The sequence below is a fragment of the Pelobates fuscus genome, chromosome 4 (genome assembly GCF_036172605.1).
Source record: "Pelobates fuscus isolate aPelFus1 chromosome 4, aPelFus1.pri, whole genome shotgun sequence".
NCBI classification, from domain to species: domain Eukaryota; kingdom Metazoa; phylum Chordata; class Amphibia; order Anura; family Pelobatidae; genus Pelobates; species Pelobates fuscus.
The window spans coordinates 299,539,882-299,558,158 of NC_086320.1; the positions used below are offsets into that span (position 1 = coordinate 299,539,882).

General features: G+C 42.2%; 1 protein-coding gene across 2 annotated transcripts in view; it reads right to left on the reverse strand.

Annotated features, from left to right (window-relative positions):
* The window catches only part of GASK1A (golgi associated kinase 1A), a 61,818-nt gene that overhangs the window by 17,634 nt on the left and 25,907 nt on the right, over positions 1–18,277 (reverse strand). For both annotated transcript variants that reach the window (XM_063452238.1, XM_063452237.1), the window contains one exon: positions 12,724–14,115. In XM_063452238.1, the coding sequence (XP_063308308.1) occupies positions 12,724–14,115 (1,392 nt within the window). The remainder of the gene's footprint in view (positions 1–12,723; positions 14,116–18,277) is intronic.

The window sequence follows — 18,277 nt, forward strand, 5'->3', positions numbered from 1 at the left end:
AGACCTCCACAACCCAGATATGCATCAACGTGGGACGTAAACCTAGTCCTACATTTATTGGAATTATGGCCACAGAATTCTGACCTTACACTTAAACAGCTATCAGCGAAACTGGCCATGCTCTTCTGCTTGATATCTTGCAAAAGAGTATCCGATGTGAGGGCATTGGACGTGGATGCACGGTCGTTCACCCCATCAGGGGTCACTTTTAATATTACCAGACGGACAAAAACAACGATTACTACGGTATCTTACCCAGCATTCCCTCACAATACAAACCTATGCCCAACAGCGTGTCTCAAAGAGTATGAAAAACGGACGCAACCATTTCGGAACCCTAATCGGCACGAACTATTCCTAGCTATCAACACACCACATCAACCAGTAACCTCGGTTACTATAGCCCGATGGGTGAAATGGGTGATGACCTCCGCTAACATTGATACATCCATGTTTGGAGCACACTCCACTAGAGGAGCTATGGCGACTAAAGCATTTAATCTGGGATGCAGGTTGGAAGACCTGTTGCGGACGGCCGACTGGTCAAGGGAATCCACGTTTAAAGAATACTATTTTCACCCTACAGAACACATAACATCATCAGTCATTGCTCAGCTTTGAACTAGCATAATATGAGCCTCCGTGTCCTTTAATAAAATTACCAGATTTTACTAATTTCATGACGTAAAGTCATGATTTTATAAAGGACACAGAGGCGAATATTAGCCCACCCAGTAAGTATCGCGAAACAAACATGATAAGTATCGCGTAAGATGACTAGAATGACTAGAATATCAAGAAAGATGTGAAATCCCACCCAGTAAATTGTATGACTAGTAATATTGTGGGTTGGTATGAAATGTAATGAATGAACTAGAATGACTCTTAAACAATATCGCTTACAGTAGAACATATGGTCTGTAGAGGTTCATATATTATAGGATTTAACCTTCATAACTGCGACACACAGTCTCTAGACCACACATTACCATTTCTTTTTTCTCTCCTTTCAGCTTAACGAATCACAGTAAATGCTATGGTTGATCGAGTTTCATCTCAATTCAATTGGTTAAAGTTCATTGTTTGGTTATGAAGATGAAGGTCGACGCACATGTTATGGACCCAGTATCTACGCAAGTTGATGAATTGAAGCTTCGGCAAGATCAAAGAAAGAGGGAGAAGAGAGGTCACATGGGTGGACATGGATACATGGACTGTTCCTATTGGCTAAGGATAGCATACTAGGTTAACCCCTGGAGTACCTAGCCTAGTTGATTCTTTTAATGTTTTAAAACTTTTTTCTTTGCTGCTGAGGTATATTAAAGAAAGAGATAAGCATAATATTCGCCTCCGTGTCCTTTATAAAATCATGACTTTACGTCATGAAATTAGTAAAATCTGGTAATTACTACCTTCAAAATTTACCACACCCACTGCTGCAAAGCCCCGCCCACTACGTCCAACCCGCATAATTAATCTCTGCCTACTTATCATAGTGCAGATTACAGGGTCTACTCAATAAAGAGATCATTACAGGGAATTGAGATGGGAATTTCAAACTTAAGGCCAAAGTAGCCAAGTTGGAAGCATTTTCCCTGCACTATTTCGACCTAAAGTTTGAAATTCCCATCACAATTCCCTGCAATTCTCTCTTTACTGAGTAGACCTTTATAACACCAAGTTCCCACCAACAGTACCATTATCCTTGGAATACGATAGATACACAGCATCTATATCACACAGGTGCATTTTATCACCTTTAGGTGAGTTGGGTATCAGTGGTGACACTGTCAGTACAAATATAGAAAGACCTTCTGCAGATGTGCCAGAGAGTTGGTCTAAACCATAGAACATACATTAGTAAAACAACAACAAAAAGCTGATAATAGGAAATGAAAGATATAAAAGGGAAATTTTAAGATTGGAATTAAAGAGAGAAATGGGAGCAAAAGGAAAACATATGTACATATTCCATTAGCCCCTTTTCATGACACCAATTCAACATGTTAATGTCTCAGATTGAGGCTTTGGTCACCACTCCACTGCTTCTGATTCTTCGAGTTCCTGGAGTCTGAGGTATTATATAGAGAGCAGCACTATACAGGGAGCACTGGCTGTCCCAGCTTATTATACACACACCCTGTATTATACAGAGAGCAACACTATGCAGGGAGCACTGACTGTCCCAGGATATTATACGCAGACCTGTACTATCCAGAGAGCAGCACTATACACTATACAAGGAGCACTGGCTGTCCCAGGATATTATACGCAGACCTGTATTATACAGAGAGCAGCAATATACAGGGAGCACTGACTGTCCCGGGATATTATACACACAGACCTGTACTATACAGAGAGCAGCACTATACACTATACAGGGAGCACTGACTGTCCCAGGATATTATACACAGACCTGTATTATACAGAGAGCAGCACTATATAGGGAGCACTGACTGTCCCTGGATATTATACACACAGGCCTGTACTATACAGAGAGCCGCACTATACACTATACAGGGAGCACTGACTGTCCTGGGATATTATACACACAGACTTGTATTATACAGAGAGCAGCACTATACAGGGAGCACTGACTGTCCCAGGATATTATACACACAGACCTGTACTATACAGAGAGCAGCATTATACACTATACAGGGAGCACTGACTGTCCCAGGATATTATACACAAACAGACCTGTATTATACAGAGAGCAGCACTATACAGGGAACACTGACTGTCCCTGGATATTATGCACACAGATCCTTACTATACAGAGAGCAGTACTATACAGGGAGCACTGACTGTCTCGGGATATTATGCACACAGACCTGTACTATACAGAGAGCAGCACTATACACTATACAGGGTGCACTGACTGTCCAGAGATATTATACACACAGACTTGTATTATACTGAGAGCAGCACTATACAGGGAGCACTGACTGTCCCAGGATATTATACACAAACATACCTGTATTATACAGAGAGCAGCACTATACAGGGAGCACTGACTATTCCGGGATATTATACACACACAGACCTGTTACAATGCAGTGCACTGGGGCACTTCCTACACAACAACTCACAGGAATAAAAATTATTGATAAAATTAAGTTTATATTTATTGGTACCTCCAACAAATGCAATACATATATACAATACATACACACAGACTGCTGAATACTGTCACAGACTGCTGAACCCATTCACACACAGACTGCTGAACCCATTCACACACAGACTGCTGAATACACGCACACACCGACTGCTAAATACACACACAGACTGCTGAGTACACACAAAACAGACTGCTAAGTACACACAGACAGACTGCGGAGCACACACAGACAGACTGCTGAGTACACCCACACAGACTGCTGAGTACACCCACACGGACTGCTGAGTGTACACACACACAGACTGCTGAGTACACACAGACTGTGGCATACACACATACAGACTGCATAGTACACACACACATACTGCTGAGTACACACAAACAGACTGCTGAGTATACACAAACAGGCTGCTGAATGCACACAGGCAGCTGAAAACACACACACACATACAGAGTGCATACACACAGTACACTGACTGAATACACACACACAAACACACTGCTGAATATACACACATACAGACAGACTGTTGAATACACACAGAATGCTGAATACATTCACAGACTGCTGAATACATACAGACTGCTGAATGCACACACACACACACTGTTGAATAAACACACAGAGACTGATGAATACACACAGACTGCAGTGTGGGGTGCAGCGTATGTGTTTTTGTTTAGGGGTGCTTTGTATGTGTGTAGGGTTGTCTGTGAGATGTGCAGTGTGTGTGAGAGGAGCAGTGTGGGTGTGCAGTGTGTGAAGAGTGCTGTGTTTGTGACAGGTGCTGTGTGTGTGTGAGGGGTGCAGTTTGTGACAGGTGTTGTGTGTGTGTGTGTGTGTGAGGGGTGCTGTGCTTATGTGGGAGGGGGTGCTGTGTGTGTGAGGGGGGACTTTGTGTGAGGGGTGCTGTGTGCGTGAGGGGTGCTTTGTGTGTAAGGGGTGCTGTGTGTGTGAGAGAGGTGCTGTGTGTGTGAGGGGTGCAGTGCAGTGTGTGTGTCAGATCCCCTGCCTCCGCGCCGCTCGTGGAGGTTAGCCAATTAGACACACCCAGTATGTATACAAGAAAACCTCCCCCTTGCCTCACTGCCCTGTTGTGGTCTTTGTTTAGCCCAATAGTGCGTTATACACTGTCTGATTAATTGGTTACCGAAAATTGGTTATCGTCTCTCTCTATTTCCCTTTGATTTTGGCTTGCATTGACTATTCTTTTGCTTAGCACAGCCATTCTAAGAATCTGTATTGCAATTCTGTCTGTTGTTTCCTGTCTGTGTGTTAGGTTCCCTACCAATTGTGACATTGTGTGTGTAAGGAGTTCAGTGTGTATGTGTGTGGGGTGCTGTGTGTGTGACGGGTGCTGTGTGTGTGTGTGTGTGTGTGTGTGTGTGTGTGTGTGAGAGAGGGGTGCTGAGTATGTGTGTGAGGGGTGCTGTGCGTGTGTGTGCTGGGGTGCTTTGTGTCAGGGGTGCTGTGTGTGTGTGAGGGGTGCTGTGTGTGAGTGAGGGGTGCATGCCCTGGTGGTCTGGTGGTGGTGAGTTGTCACAAGCTCACTACAGACAAGCTCACTGACTAACACACACAAGCTCACTGACACACAACTGCAAGTTGCCGGGACTGTCACGGGAGAGTAAATTGCCTGAGACAGACTCCAGCAAAAACAGGACAGTTGGCAACTATGTACATCCCTTTTAAAGGAGCACTTCAAACACCATTAGCACAACAGCTTGCTGTTGTGTCCACAGTGACAGGAGTGCCCTAGTAGCCCCTTTTCCAATTTTCACACCTTCACTTTCTCTCAAAATTCCATTACTAATAGTAATGTATAAGCTGATCGCTCCCAGCCAATGAGCTAAGCCCTTCAAAACCTTAGCCCAGAAGAACTAATAGAAATTCCTGCTATCACTAGCAAGTGATTTTGTCCATACCGTTCAACATTTCCAACTGACATCGTGTTTTAAATGACAATGGTGTGAAAAGCAGACATCAATAAAAAGGTCTAAATCAGCAAACTTTTGCTAGTTAAATGGATGTATTCCACTACTGTGAAGTAGGACGTGGCAGCGTGACAACTCAAGCTGGACAAGAGCCCTGCCATTAGTCAAAAGTTGCCAAAACGGGGGGCGGGGCCTGCCTGCCATGGCAGACGCATGCATCTTGTATGGGCTCCGGCACATACTTCCATAAAAATAAAATAAAAATCTTAACTAAATATATGCCATCCTTGCTGACCCCTACTAAATCTGGGGTGCTCCTGAACCCATCGGGATGACTTTGGAGCCTGTTTGATTACAGATAATCTCAAGCCAAATCAATGCTTCAACACAGGGGGGAGAGAGCTAGTGCGCATTGGCAGTAATTGCGACACTGCGATAGTCAGCATCTACTCACTAGAGGTTAAAGGAGGCAATTTAAAGACTGCCTTTTCTCAGAAATGGCAGTGTTTGCATTGCTGAGGCTGCAGAGACAGTCTATTTGCACCAGAACCACTACATTGAGCTGTATTGGCTCTGGTGCTCTAAAGGAACACTTCAGGCACCCATACTACTTTAATTCATCTCAGTTTTTGTCTTCACTAATATGCTGTATTTTTGCATTTTCAAATCTTTGTTTTTTTTCATAAAATAAATGTTTTGCAGAATGCAGCACCATAATCCTTTAGCCACACCCCTTCACTCCAGAAATATACTTCCTTATCTAATGTATGTACACAGCTCAGCCACTGACAGTACGGAATAACAACAAAACTACCTGCATTAGTAGGAGAAGACACCCAGAGAGGCATAAACTAAGGAGATCACTACCTATTTGTAGTTTCTCTGACTGTCTGCAGCCAAATTGAGAATTAAAGCAGCTCACTCAGTGCTGTTTAGGAGACTGTGTGAATGTCTTTAATAAGGAAACATTTTATGGCATGGGGGCATGATAATTAGTATCTTTATATTACTACAATTATAACATTTTATAATTTTCACAAAATATTTTTTGTAATATTTTGTCCCACAATTATCCCTAGAGGAGCCAGGCTCATGGGACAGCATTCTGCAAAACATTTATTTTATGCAAAAACTATAAAGATTTTAGCATGCAAAAAATGTAGCATATTAATGAGGCAAATGCATTATATTGTATTGGTGCCTGGAGTGGCCCTTTTAAGTTTGGTGTTGTTGGACCCTCTTATTGCCTTCTTCTTTTTAGTGCAAGACGTCTCATTAAAGGGGTGAATTGGATTTGCAATGTGAATGCTTGTTGTTCTCTGATTGCATCAACCACAATCACTGCATGAGCATATTTCACCTATAAATATGTTGGTGTACTTTACGTGAATACTTTACCTGAATAAACAGTTAACAAATAATCGAATGTGTATGTTTCTACATGCATCTAATTAAACAGAAGAGAAATGGCTCTTTTTACACATCCTTTCTAGGAAGCCAGACTAGTTCCATAATCCCTTCGGCAGTTCATCTCCAAGGTAGGAGAATGAATCTTTGACTAACGTGGCTGCAAAGTGCTATCCAGGAAATAAATGTGGCTTGGTTGGACAAGTGCAGACAAAAGATACTTGCTTCTCCGAAAAGCTTTCTGTTTAAATAGTGGTTCATGTGCAAATATCGTCTGCTAGTTTAGGATGGCTGCCATGTTACAGGGCATCAAGCACACAAACTGTTCAGTAAGATGCTCACTCAAGGCATTTTAAAATGATGCATGTAGCTACTGATTGGCAAAAGGGGAATATCCGTGAATGAATTGTAAGCCATGTTACTGTAATTCTAAAACAGTTTGTTCTGTGCATTAAGAAAACTACATTTGCACAAAAAAGTGACAAACTGATTTTTTAAATAAAATTTAAACATGAAAATGTGTTGCACATAGGTGTAAAGTAGAAATACTGTGGTCATATCGGAAGTACAGTGAAAGGGATCCACAGTCGCCAAAATATAGTTAGGAGTAGCAATCCTTACTCATCACGATGTAGTGTATTTTAGAAAAGGTTTATTGGATCAAAGGACAACATTAAATACAACGTTTCGGTTTTGAGCTTTAATCGTGATTAAATTGCACTACACTGTGATGCTTATGGATTGCTACTCCTAAAATGTAAACAAGTACACATTAGATTTGAGGTGAGCTTTTGACATACATTTTTTATTTAAAAAATTAGGTAATATCTATTTGGCGAAATCCAATAAAAAAGTATATAGATTTGGATGTCTCCGGCAAGAGCAGTAGGTGTATTGCACACAAAGAGGATAAAATGTTTTAAAAAAACAATACATGTGTTTTGCTTGTTTGTTTGTTTGTATAAATTGGCTTGCATACTGCAAAAAAAAAAAAAAATCTCAAATCGCATAACCAAACATCTTAAAACAAAAATGACATTTTGAAGATATTTAAGGCTGGAATATTGTTAAATAGCAATGTAAAGCTAAACTCACACCCTACATTTCAGTAATTTACCTTACTAATAGATTGGGCAGCAATGATTAGCCCTGAAATAGTGAATCGTACTATATCTTTAATAGCAATTTCTTACTATTTCTATAAAAAAAAAAAGCTACATAATGAATGATATCACGTCACATCATTCATTGTGAGTAAAATTGGCTATACCCTATTACCCCCCTTTCCTTTATGTACCCCCCCAACCCCACTGTTTACTAATTATTGTGTTGTATTACACAAAATAAAACCAAAGTTAAATAATAATTTCAAAAAGCTACAAAGAACTGAGCAGAAATCTAGTCCATAAAAGTCTTAGTGTTGTGGGAAGGCCAATGTCTCAAAAAAACAAACCAAAAAATACCCACTGTATAATGTGGTTGTATGCAATAAGCTTCCACACTAATTTCTATTATGTTTACTCATTGGATGAGTAGTACAAAATGTGTTCTTTAAACAAAAAAGAAAAACAAAAAAAAAACTAAATGTTTAGCATGTATGTGGCCTAGTTTTTTTTTTAGCATTCTACCTCCAGAACCACGACAGCAATGTATTTCCCGTCTAAATTATAAGACAGAAAGAATTTGGAAGCCATTAATGTGCGTTCAACACATGAAGTTAAAATGTTTTCGTGTCTGCTATTCCATTTAAAACGAAGATTTGTCGAACTGTGTCCTTCCTGACCTGCAGGACTCCGTCGCGTGAAACCTCACTACTGAGACTTTGATTACAATCTGCTGCACATGTCAAGCTTAAAAAAAAAAAAAAATGCATTTAAAAAAATGTGTTTTGACACTCAGCACTGAATGTCCTTCTACACATATTTATATCTACTTTTAATGCATATCAGGCATAGATAATTTATTGCTTCTATTTTGAGAGTGAAAATCTGTATTGTGACACTGTAGTATCTTTATTTGTACTGTTCAATATATTGGTAGTAGTCAAATGGAGATTTATACATTTTATAACTAAATATAAAATACTAACATTGAAAGTAGAAAGTTTTTCATTTCTATTAGCAGTGGGGTAACATATACTGGGGAACAGGACATTCCATTACAAACTAATAATTATAGGGGTTGGTACTAACCTATATAGTTTAGCTGAACTGCAATCCCACAGCCCACATGACAGACGAAAGACCACTGATCTCAACTCCTCCCATTAATTAATTTCTATTCATTTATAACCAGCCACACTGAAAGTAGGGCAATAGGAGGCCAGTACTCCATTGTTAGTATTATGTAGAAGTCCCCTACTCTTTTTGTCAACACCCCACATTACTATGAATAGTGGTTAATCGAGAATCAGCCGATATCCTGTTTTCCACACTAGCAGGGGTTGTGTGAACTTTAATATAGTTTATTGTAATTAAATACATATAGTTAGCTGCCATTTTTTTATTCTTTTTTTCAGGTAAGTTGGAGCAATACTTGATGGCCAATCAGCACCTAGATCGCTATAAGAGTCAGTTCAAGATAGCTTAAATCTGACAATTTTTTTTTAGAAAATGAATGAAGTTATTTTCTTACCCATTTTATTCTTTTGAGGATAGTGAAAGTATGGACTGGTTATAAGCACCAGGGCCAGATTAAGAGCCCAGTGGGCCTGGTGCTGACAATTATGATGGGCCTAATTACAAAATCTTATTGACCAACAACACTAAAACAGTCCTACCTCCTAAGCGTCATGTATCTGATGGAGATGGTGCTGGAGGGAAACTCATAGGATGCAGCTTTGAGAAAACACGTACCCTATGCTAATCTCACGCTTTCATCTTTCAAGTAAACCCATCCCATACCATACCCCCTAACAGCAGTGTCCAGTAAATTAGGAAGTCTATGGATGGGGTAAAAGGGTGGGCCACTGACACAAATCACATAACCAGAACTGCCGACAGGGGTGAACATACACAAAAAGGGGACATGTTTGTGTCCCCATGTCACCCAGTTCCTTAGTGTCTGTGTCCCTATGTCTCCCAGTGTCCCCATGTCACTAGGACACTAGGGAACATTGAGAAACATTGGGACACTGGGAGACATGGGGACACTGAGATACTAGGGAACACTGGGAGACCTAGGGACACAGACTCTTGGGGACACTGAGAGACACAGAGACATGGGGACACTGGGTGACTTTGAGACATGAGGGGACACTGGGAGACATGGGGCACTGAGACACTGTGATACATAGGGGACACTGTGATATATAGAGGACACTGGAGACTCGATAAAGACCTGGGTACAGGTCAAAACATTGTGGTGTCCAATAAACCTGCTCCCAGTGTTCCCTAGTATCTCTTTGTCCCCATGTCTCCCAGTGTCCCCATGTCACTAGGGGACATTGAAGGACACTGGGAGACATGGGGACACTGAGATACTAGGGGACACTGGGAGACCTGGGGACACAGACTCTTGGGGACACTGAGAGACACGGAGACATGGGGACACTGGGTGACTTTGAGACATGAGGGGACACTGGGGGACATGGGGCACTGAGACACTGTGATACATAGGGGACACTGTGATACATAGGGGACACTGGAGACTCGATAAAGACCTGGGTACAGGTCAAAACATTGCAGTGTCCAATAAACCTGCTTAAATCTATCACTGTGAGTGCCTGATATTTTTTCTTTTATACTAGGGGACACTGAGACACTTGGGGGCACTGTGAGACATGGGGACACTGAGATACTAGGGGATTCTGAGAGACTAGGGGGCACTGAGACACTATGGACACTGGGAGACACTCTGAGACACTCTGATACATAGGGGACACTGGAGACTTGATGAAGACCTGGGTACAGGTCAAAACGTTGCGGTGTCCAATAAACCTGCTTCAATCTATCACAGTGAGTGCCTCAGATTTTTTCTTTTATACTAGGGGACACTGAGACACTAGGAGACATGGGGACACTGAGACACTGGGAGACTAGGGACAGTGGCACACTATGGACACTGAGAGACATGGAGACTGGGGGACACAGGGACACATGGAGATGCTGAGATACTAGGGACACTGGCTGGGAGACATGGGGACACTGGGAGTGCCCCATATCTCCCAAGTCTCAAAGTCGCCCAGTGTCCCCATGTCTCCCTGTGTCCCCCAGTGTATCCATGTCTCTCAGTGTCCCCTGGTGTTTGTATCCCCATGTCTCCCAGTGTCCTGATGTCACTAGGACACTAGGGGACACTTAGAGACATTGGGACACTGTGAGACTTGGGGACACTGAGATACATGGGGACACTTAGAGACTAGGGCACTCTGGGAGACTAGGGACACAGACACTAGGGACACAGAGAGACACCAGGCACACTGGGAGACATGGGGACACTGAGAGACACCAGGGACACTGGGAGTCACGGAGACACTGAGACACTAGGGACACTGGCTGGGAGACATGGGGACACTGAGAGACTGTCCCCATGTCTCGCAGGCTCGAAACTGCTGTCTGGACTCTCTGTGCAGAGCTGCTCCCTTGCGGATCAATGAGTAGAGAGAGGCAGGGAGGGCCCTACTGGCCGGCGCTGGTATTGCAGAATAATCTCTGTTTATACTGAGACAGACATTTGTATTGCCGGTATTACTGCATTACCGGCACCAGCTAGGCAGCCTCAAATACCTGGGAAATACTTCTGAGAAATACTTGGCAACCATAAGAAATACATGAGAAATACCTGGCAACGCTAAGAGTAGTGTGTGTAAAAAAAAAAAAATATATATATATATATAATTTTTTTTTTTAAATCAATGGGCCTATTCCATGGGCCTGGGCCTGGAGCTGCAGTTCCATCAGCCCCTATGTTAATCCGGCCCTGATAAGCACCCAGCTTTAATTTACCTCTTATGCAATGTATGATCATATAATGTAACTAAATCCCCATTTTTTTTGCCTAGATTAGGTGTTTTTAAAAAAAACTTTTACAAACTAATAAAATCTGTCAACATTGAAGTTGCTGTTTAGTGGATAGGAGAGTGCGCTGGATCTTGTGTATTGTTTATTGTATAATATGGCCCCCAGCAGCACCCCATTTAAGCATGTTTAGGTGAGTGCAACCATCCCCCCATGTTTCCTATATATATTTGGGAGTCTAGCCAACTCCTTGGTTTTGCACCCCTCCCTGTTACAGGTGCCTCATCTCAGGTCCCTATTTAGCCTTGTACTGCAGAGAGCCTCAGATGGAATTTTTTCCCAAGTAAGTGGTTAATCTCATAAGAGCAGACATTAGACTGTGAGAGTAGGACCTGCCAAAGATGGGGTACATTGACGTTGTGGCAGGCTTATGCAATGTATGATCATATAATGTAACTAAATCCCCATTTTTTTTGCCTAGATTAGGTGTTTTTAAAAAAAACTTTTACAAACTAATAAAATCTGTCAACATTGAAGTTGCTGTTTAGTGGATAGGAGAGTGCGCTGGATCTTGTGTATTGTTTATTGTATAATATGGCCCCCAGCAGCACCCCATTTAAGCATGTTTAGGTGAGTGCAACCATCCCCCCATGTTTCCTATATATATATATATATATATATTGTTTTTTTTTTAAATCAATGGGCCTATTCCATGGGCCTGGGCCTAGGCCTGGAGCTGCAGTTCCATCAGCCCCTATGTTAATCCGGCCCTGATAAGCACCCAGCTTTAATTTACCTCTTCAGATGTTTTTTTTTTCCAACCAAGTCAGACCACATAAACCTGATTATGTTGTTTAGGTTTCAGTTTTCATACACATCCAATTGCAAAAAGTGCACCATTCTTATGTAAAATAAATAAATGTCAGTGCTACCTAAACAATAATTATTTCTATTTACCATTTATTTATTTTTTCTGCATGCTCTCATTCTGGATCAGGTGGTGATTAATACATATTGCTAATATAAATACTTACATTATTAATCTTGTTAGGAGTGAGAGTTTACTAGGCCACTCTGTTAATCAAGCCTGTGACAGTGAGGTTGTTTATACAGGTAGTACATTTTGCACACAACCAAGTGAGCTATCTCACCTGCAAATACCAGAGTTCCCGTGGATATATACAGATTTGATGTGCAGTGTGGTCTCTAGTGGCAGCTTCCACATAAGTAGTGGAAACGAATTAAAAGTATGTGTGTGTTTAACAGACATATGGAATCTAAAGCTAAAGTAATTCGTACCTGAAGAAGAAAGTCAAAAAGAGACAGCTTTGTCCATTCTGTATGTTTTATGCCCACACATGGGGGTGTATTAATGTGGGTACCAGTGTCCTCCATGCCACACCTGTGTTTCAGCATGGTCTGATATTCCAACCATCCCACGGCATGGGAGTTCTGATCATTGTTGGTGTCATTTAAATGCATAATGTCCGGGGCCCACCATATGATTGGTCTTGCAACGCCGTTGGTATACTTATAAGGCAATAAGTCACTAATAAATTTGCGAGCTACAGCTGGAAGGCTCCTATTCAGCCCCAGGATCCTGTCAAGATGAAATGCTAGAACTTCATATAAATCATTGGGTCTCTTTATTAATCCACAGACTCCCTGCGAGCAATGAATCTTCATTTGACAATCACTCATCAGTGAGTTGTGGCATAGAACAACTTTAAGGACCTGTCCGTGTGCAGGAATTCTAGACTTTGCTACAATCTGTCCCTTCGACAATAACCTCATCTTCTGTAAGTCATCTGAAGAAAACCAGGGGGTTTCTTGGTTGCTGAGACCTTCTTCCTTTCTTTGTTGCACTGCCACTTGATGAAACGACGAGCACTGTAAACCTAAATGTTTTTTATTTTTGTTTGAAGTTCCCTGAGCCAAATCAGTTTGATTATCTAAGTGCTCTCTGGCAGCCTTCCCATTAAGTACAGGACCTTTTCTATCGGCTTCTGATAAGGCCGTACGTTTATCTGGTCGCCAGTGGAAAAATCCTGGCTGGAGATCTGAGTCGTGGTTAGGTACTAATTGTAATTGAGCAGTTCCTTTGTGCCAAGAATTGTTGATAACCACATTGGGTTTCGGAAATAAGCTCTTTCTTTTCTTGATCTTATTATAATTCTTGCCTGCAAGAACATCTATATGAGTTTGTAAATATATGTGTCTTGCTTTATTTATTTGGCTTTCCAGAATGATGTTTTTTGGTTTTATGTTGGTGGTATTAAGTACACCATGTAAACGTTCTTTGGTTAAAGTCCTCTGCTCTTTGGTTTCTTTATGATTATGTTTCCATAGTGATTGCTGGTTAAGCTGACCTAAATTATTTTTCTCCTTGCAATCGTGGCTGGCATTAATAAATGGTTGTGTTCCATGACTCGAAATTTTTGGGCCCAAATCCCAGCTCCTGTGGTCAGAGCTTTGGAGCAGCTTTGGCACAGAGTCTCTCGTGTCAGTCCACAATCTTTTGTGTCGGGAAGCCTTCCTGTGCTGTATAAGTTGCAGAAAATCAGTTTTTCCATTACTGTCTGCGGGAATCGAGGGCAAACTATTAATTAATGCCACAGACAAGGCACACAGGAAGCAAAAACCAAGAACCGGACTTCTCTTCAATCGCATCCTCAGCCATAATCTCAGGGCCTATGAAATGCAATAAAGAAGAATTAATTTTTCAAAAAAAAAAAAATTTAAAAAAAGGCTTTTTACAATGAACTCTATAATTTTCACATTTATTTCAATCATTTTGTTTTGCCAGAACTTTGTTTTATAATCACACATGAACAATGTCTCTGTAATGCATTTAAATTGAAGAAATAAAGTAAGAATTAAAGGGACACTATAGTCACCAAAACAACTACAGCTTAATGTAGTTGTTCTGGTGAGTATAGCATGTCCCCACAGACTTTTTGCAGTAACCACTGTCTGTTCAGAGAAAAGCAGTGTTTAAATTACACCCTAGGCACACCTCCAGTGGCCACTCCTCAGATGGCTGCTAGAGATGCTTCCTGGGTCAGTGCTGCACATTGTGCAGACTGGAATAAAGGTAAGATTTTACTATTTTTAGAGAGGCAGGGAGGGCCATGGGGGACTAAATAGTGTTTTTAACACTATAGGGTCAGGAATACATATTTGTGTTCCTGACCCTATAGTATTTCTTTAACGATAATTTATGCTTTCTGCTATTTAGTCAGTGCTCATCTATGGAAATATGTCCTAAATTGTTTGTACTAGTTTTGTTAAGATCAGGAAGTAATACGTTCTAGTTCAGGGTTTTTCTCACTGCCCTGTTTGTCACTTTGAAGGCAGGAGCAACCCAGTCTGAGATCTTGGACCTTTAGCTTTAGGAAGGGTTTGGGATCCATACCTGTCAAAGACCAAGAACGAGGAAACAGATGTTATTTCTGTGATCTATTTCTGCGATCTATTTCTGCAGGCTCTTGCGACTCATACATCTGTTTGCTAGTCTATACTAACCAAATTATACTGACAGTAACTACTCAATAAGTAGCATCACCATTAAAGGACCACTCTAGGCACCCGGACCACTTCAGCTTAATGAGGTCCAGGTCCAGCTAGGGTTAACCCATTTTTTTATAAACATAGCAGTTTCAGAGAAACTGCTATGTTTATAAATGGGTTAAGCCTTCCCCCAAATCCTCTAGTGGCTGTCTCATTGACAGCCGCTAGAGGCGCTTGCGTGATTCTCACTGTGAAAATCACAGTGAGAGCACGCAAGCGTCCATTGGAAAGCATTGTAAATGCTTTCCTATGCGACCGGCTGAATGCGCGCGCAGCTCTTGCCGCGCGTGCGCATTCAGTCGACGGGGCGGAACGGAGGAGGATCGGAGGCAGAGATCGCCCCGCCCAGCGCTGGAAAAAGGTAAGTTTTACCCCTTTCCAGAGCCGGGCGGGAGGGGGACCCTGAGGGTGGGGGCACCCTTAGGGTACTATAGTGCCAGGAAAACGAGTATGTTTTCCTGGCACTATAGTGGGCGTTTAAAGTAAATAATCATCTGCATTTCCACTAGTTTTGGAGGTCATGCGTAAAAAAAAAAAAAATGTCTTACGATGAGTCTGCTGTCGGAGAGAGGACCTGCATGGTCAAACATTTTCTAAGTCAATTTAAGTATTGTTGGTTTGTTGTGCATGTTTTTTGTTTTACTTTGAAACCAGTGGTGGTTTTTGTGCATGTGTTTTCATTTTGATAATTAGTTCACTCATTAGTGGAAGTTCTCTTCTGTTTGTTCATTCTAGGATTACATCTAATTGGTTGAAATGCGTCAGAAAACTGTACGCCTAGAGCAGGTCTTTTATTTATAAAATGTGTATACCCACACGGTTTTCTCATTTTGCTAAAAAGAAAGAAAAATTATGCTTTTTATTCATGGAGCATGAAACAGATGCTATTGTTTGAAGGATAACCTGGTTATATGTTACTGTTTAAGAGACTTCCTCACCAGTGTCCTGGCAGAATTATTATTATTTTTTTACTGTTCATAACCCATTCTGTTCTTTTTTGCCTCTGTTCGAAAATAGGATATTTATAATTTTTTTTTTGTTTTTTTTACATTCTTTATTTTTGTTTGTCGGTCACAGATATGTAACATACAGATCTTGTTATTGCATTGAACATATGCGGATGAACATTCTTACAACAGTTAAACATTTAGTTTTTAGTAGCAGTCAGAGCTAGGTATATTCTTTTCTATTGTGTTGAGTGTAGAGCGTATTACCGTGTTGGCTACCTGTTGTTTGCGTCTGTGTTTGTGGGTATTCGGGTGTATTTATTTTTTGTTTTTGTTTCAGTAGGTACGTGTAGGGTGAGAGCTCAGGTGTAGTTTGCGCTGCCGCGTGAGCGGCGTTTGTGAGAGTGTCGATGTCTTCGTTTTGCGTTGTGACCCCTTCTCAAGCTACGTTTTGGTTAGTGGTGGGCGTTTTCCGAGTCTCGTTTATATAGCTTATTCCCGGGTCGTGCAGCCAGGTGTTAGCGTGTATCCCTGTTTGGCTTTTTACCCTTTTGTTTTCTTTACCCTGAGAGCTCAGGTGGGCGTTGTATTCATTCGCAATTTTTTAATGTGCGTTGGGTCAAGTTCTGGGTGTAGGCCGTGTGTGTGATGTGGTCTACATTTGTCATCGTGTCATCTCTATAGGGTTGTTTGTCGCGTCGGGTTGTGTTTATGTTCGATTTGTGGTATCTTGGTCCTTATCGGTTTAGTGTGTCTTCAAATGTTACTCCCGTTGTTGGTAGTCATTTCGTTTTCCCTTGTGGGGTAATCGCGTCTTACTTTTCGAGTATTGTCGTGTTCCCTGTCGGGTGTGGAGGGTATGTGTCCGTCGTGTTTGGCTGTAGGTAGGTCGGGGGTTGGTCTGTCTTTAAGGTGCCTATGTTAGTCGTCTGTTCTAAGGTGTCTTGAAGCCCTATTACCCTGCGTGGGGTGGCTTTGTCCCTATCGGTGGCTTTCCCCTTGTTCCTATCTTTTCTCGTATGTGGCTACGAGAGACCTAGGTCAGCTAGCCTTTGTACTCCGATCGTGTTGCCTTCTCCTCTCTGACCGTCTGTCTTCTCTATTCGTAGGTGTCTGTTCGTTATGGTCTAGCTGTAGTTTTTGTGGGGTGCTGCGAGTGTGCGTCTCTGTTGTACGTCTATAGTCCCTGGGGGGGGCGGGGTATGTTCAGGTGTGCGGTTCTGTTAGTTGTGGAGTTTATTGTAGCTGTCTGTTGTCTTGTCGTGAAGCATGTGCCGCCGCCGCGGCGGTAACCCCGCTCCCTCCTGCGCCCGCTCGCGCAGCTCTTTTTGACACATAGTCCGCCCAAGGGAACCATGTCAGGGCACACTTGTCCGAATGTCCCTGCAGTGAGGCCGTCATCATTTCCAGGTTGTAGATTGTTTCCACTCTGTCTATTCATTGTTGAAAGGTGGGAATTGTTGGGCTTTTCCACATTGTTGGTATAAGCGTTTTCGCCGCCGTGAGCAGGTGTATGGTGAGGCCCTTTTTTTATTTCTTCGGCGGTATGTGTGTGTGATTCAGTAGCATCGGTAGCGGCTGTAGAGGGATTTCCATTCCCATGATTTCGTTGATTGTTCGGTGTATCATTTGCCAGTATGGTACAATATGGGAACATGTCCACCAGATGTGGAGCCCTGTGCCCTCTTCTGTGCCGCATCTCCAGCATTCTCCTGGGATCGATTCGTGTACGTGCTGTAGTACATCCGGGGTCCTGTACCAGTACGTTAGTATTTTATAGTTGCACTCTTGGAATTTAGTGCATATAGATCATTTGTGTGTCAACAACTGAAGATGTTTCCCCATTCGAGGTCCGTCAGTTCAACCCCCGTCTCCCTCTCCCATCGCTCTGTGAAGCCTAGTGGGCTCTTGTCCCCGTTATTTTGTAGTGTGGTGTATAGGAGCGATACACCCTGTGCGAGGTGCTGTCTGGTCGTGCAGATGTGTTCTAGTTGCAGCAGCGGGCGATGTAGGTGGTTTTTGCCTTTCACAGCGATGACGTACGTTTTTATTTGGTGGTAACGGAATTCGTCTAGTCTGTTTGGTCTGCGGTCTTGTAGTAGTTCTGCCAGGGTCTTCAGATTCGGTCCGTTGCACCATTGGCATATGTGTACCCAGTCCGTTGCTCCGAAGTTCCGTAGGTCTGTGGAGCTAAGTCCTCCTGCCAGTGTCGGGTTATTAGTTATGGGTGTGAGCGGGTTGGGGGACGTCGTGAGTTTCTTGTTGTATCGCACTCTGCACCAGACCCTCAGAGTGGCGTCTATCATTGGATTCCCTGTACGCATGTCTCCATGTGT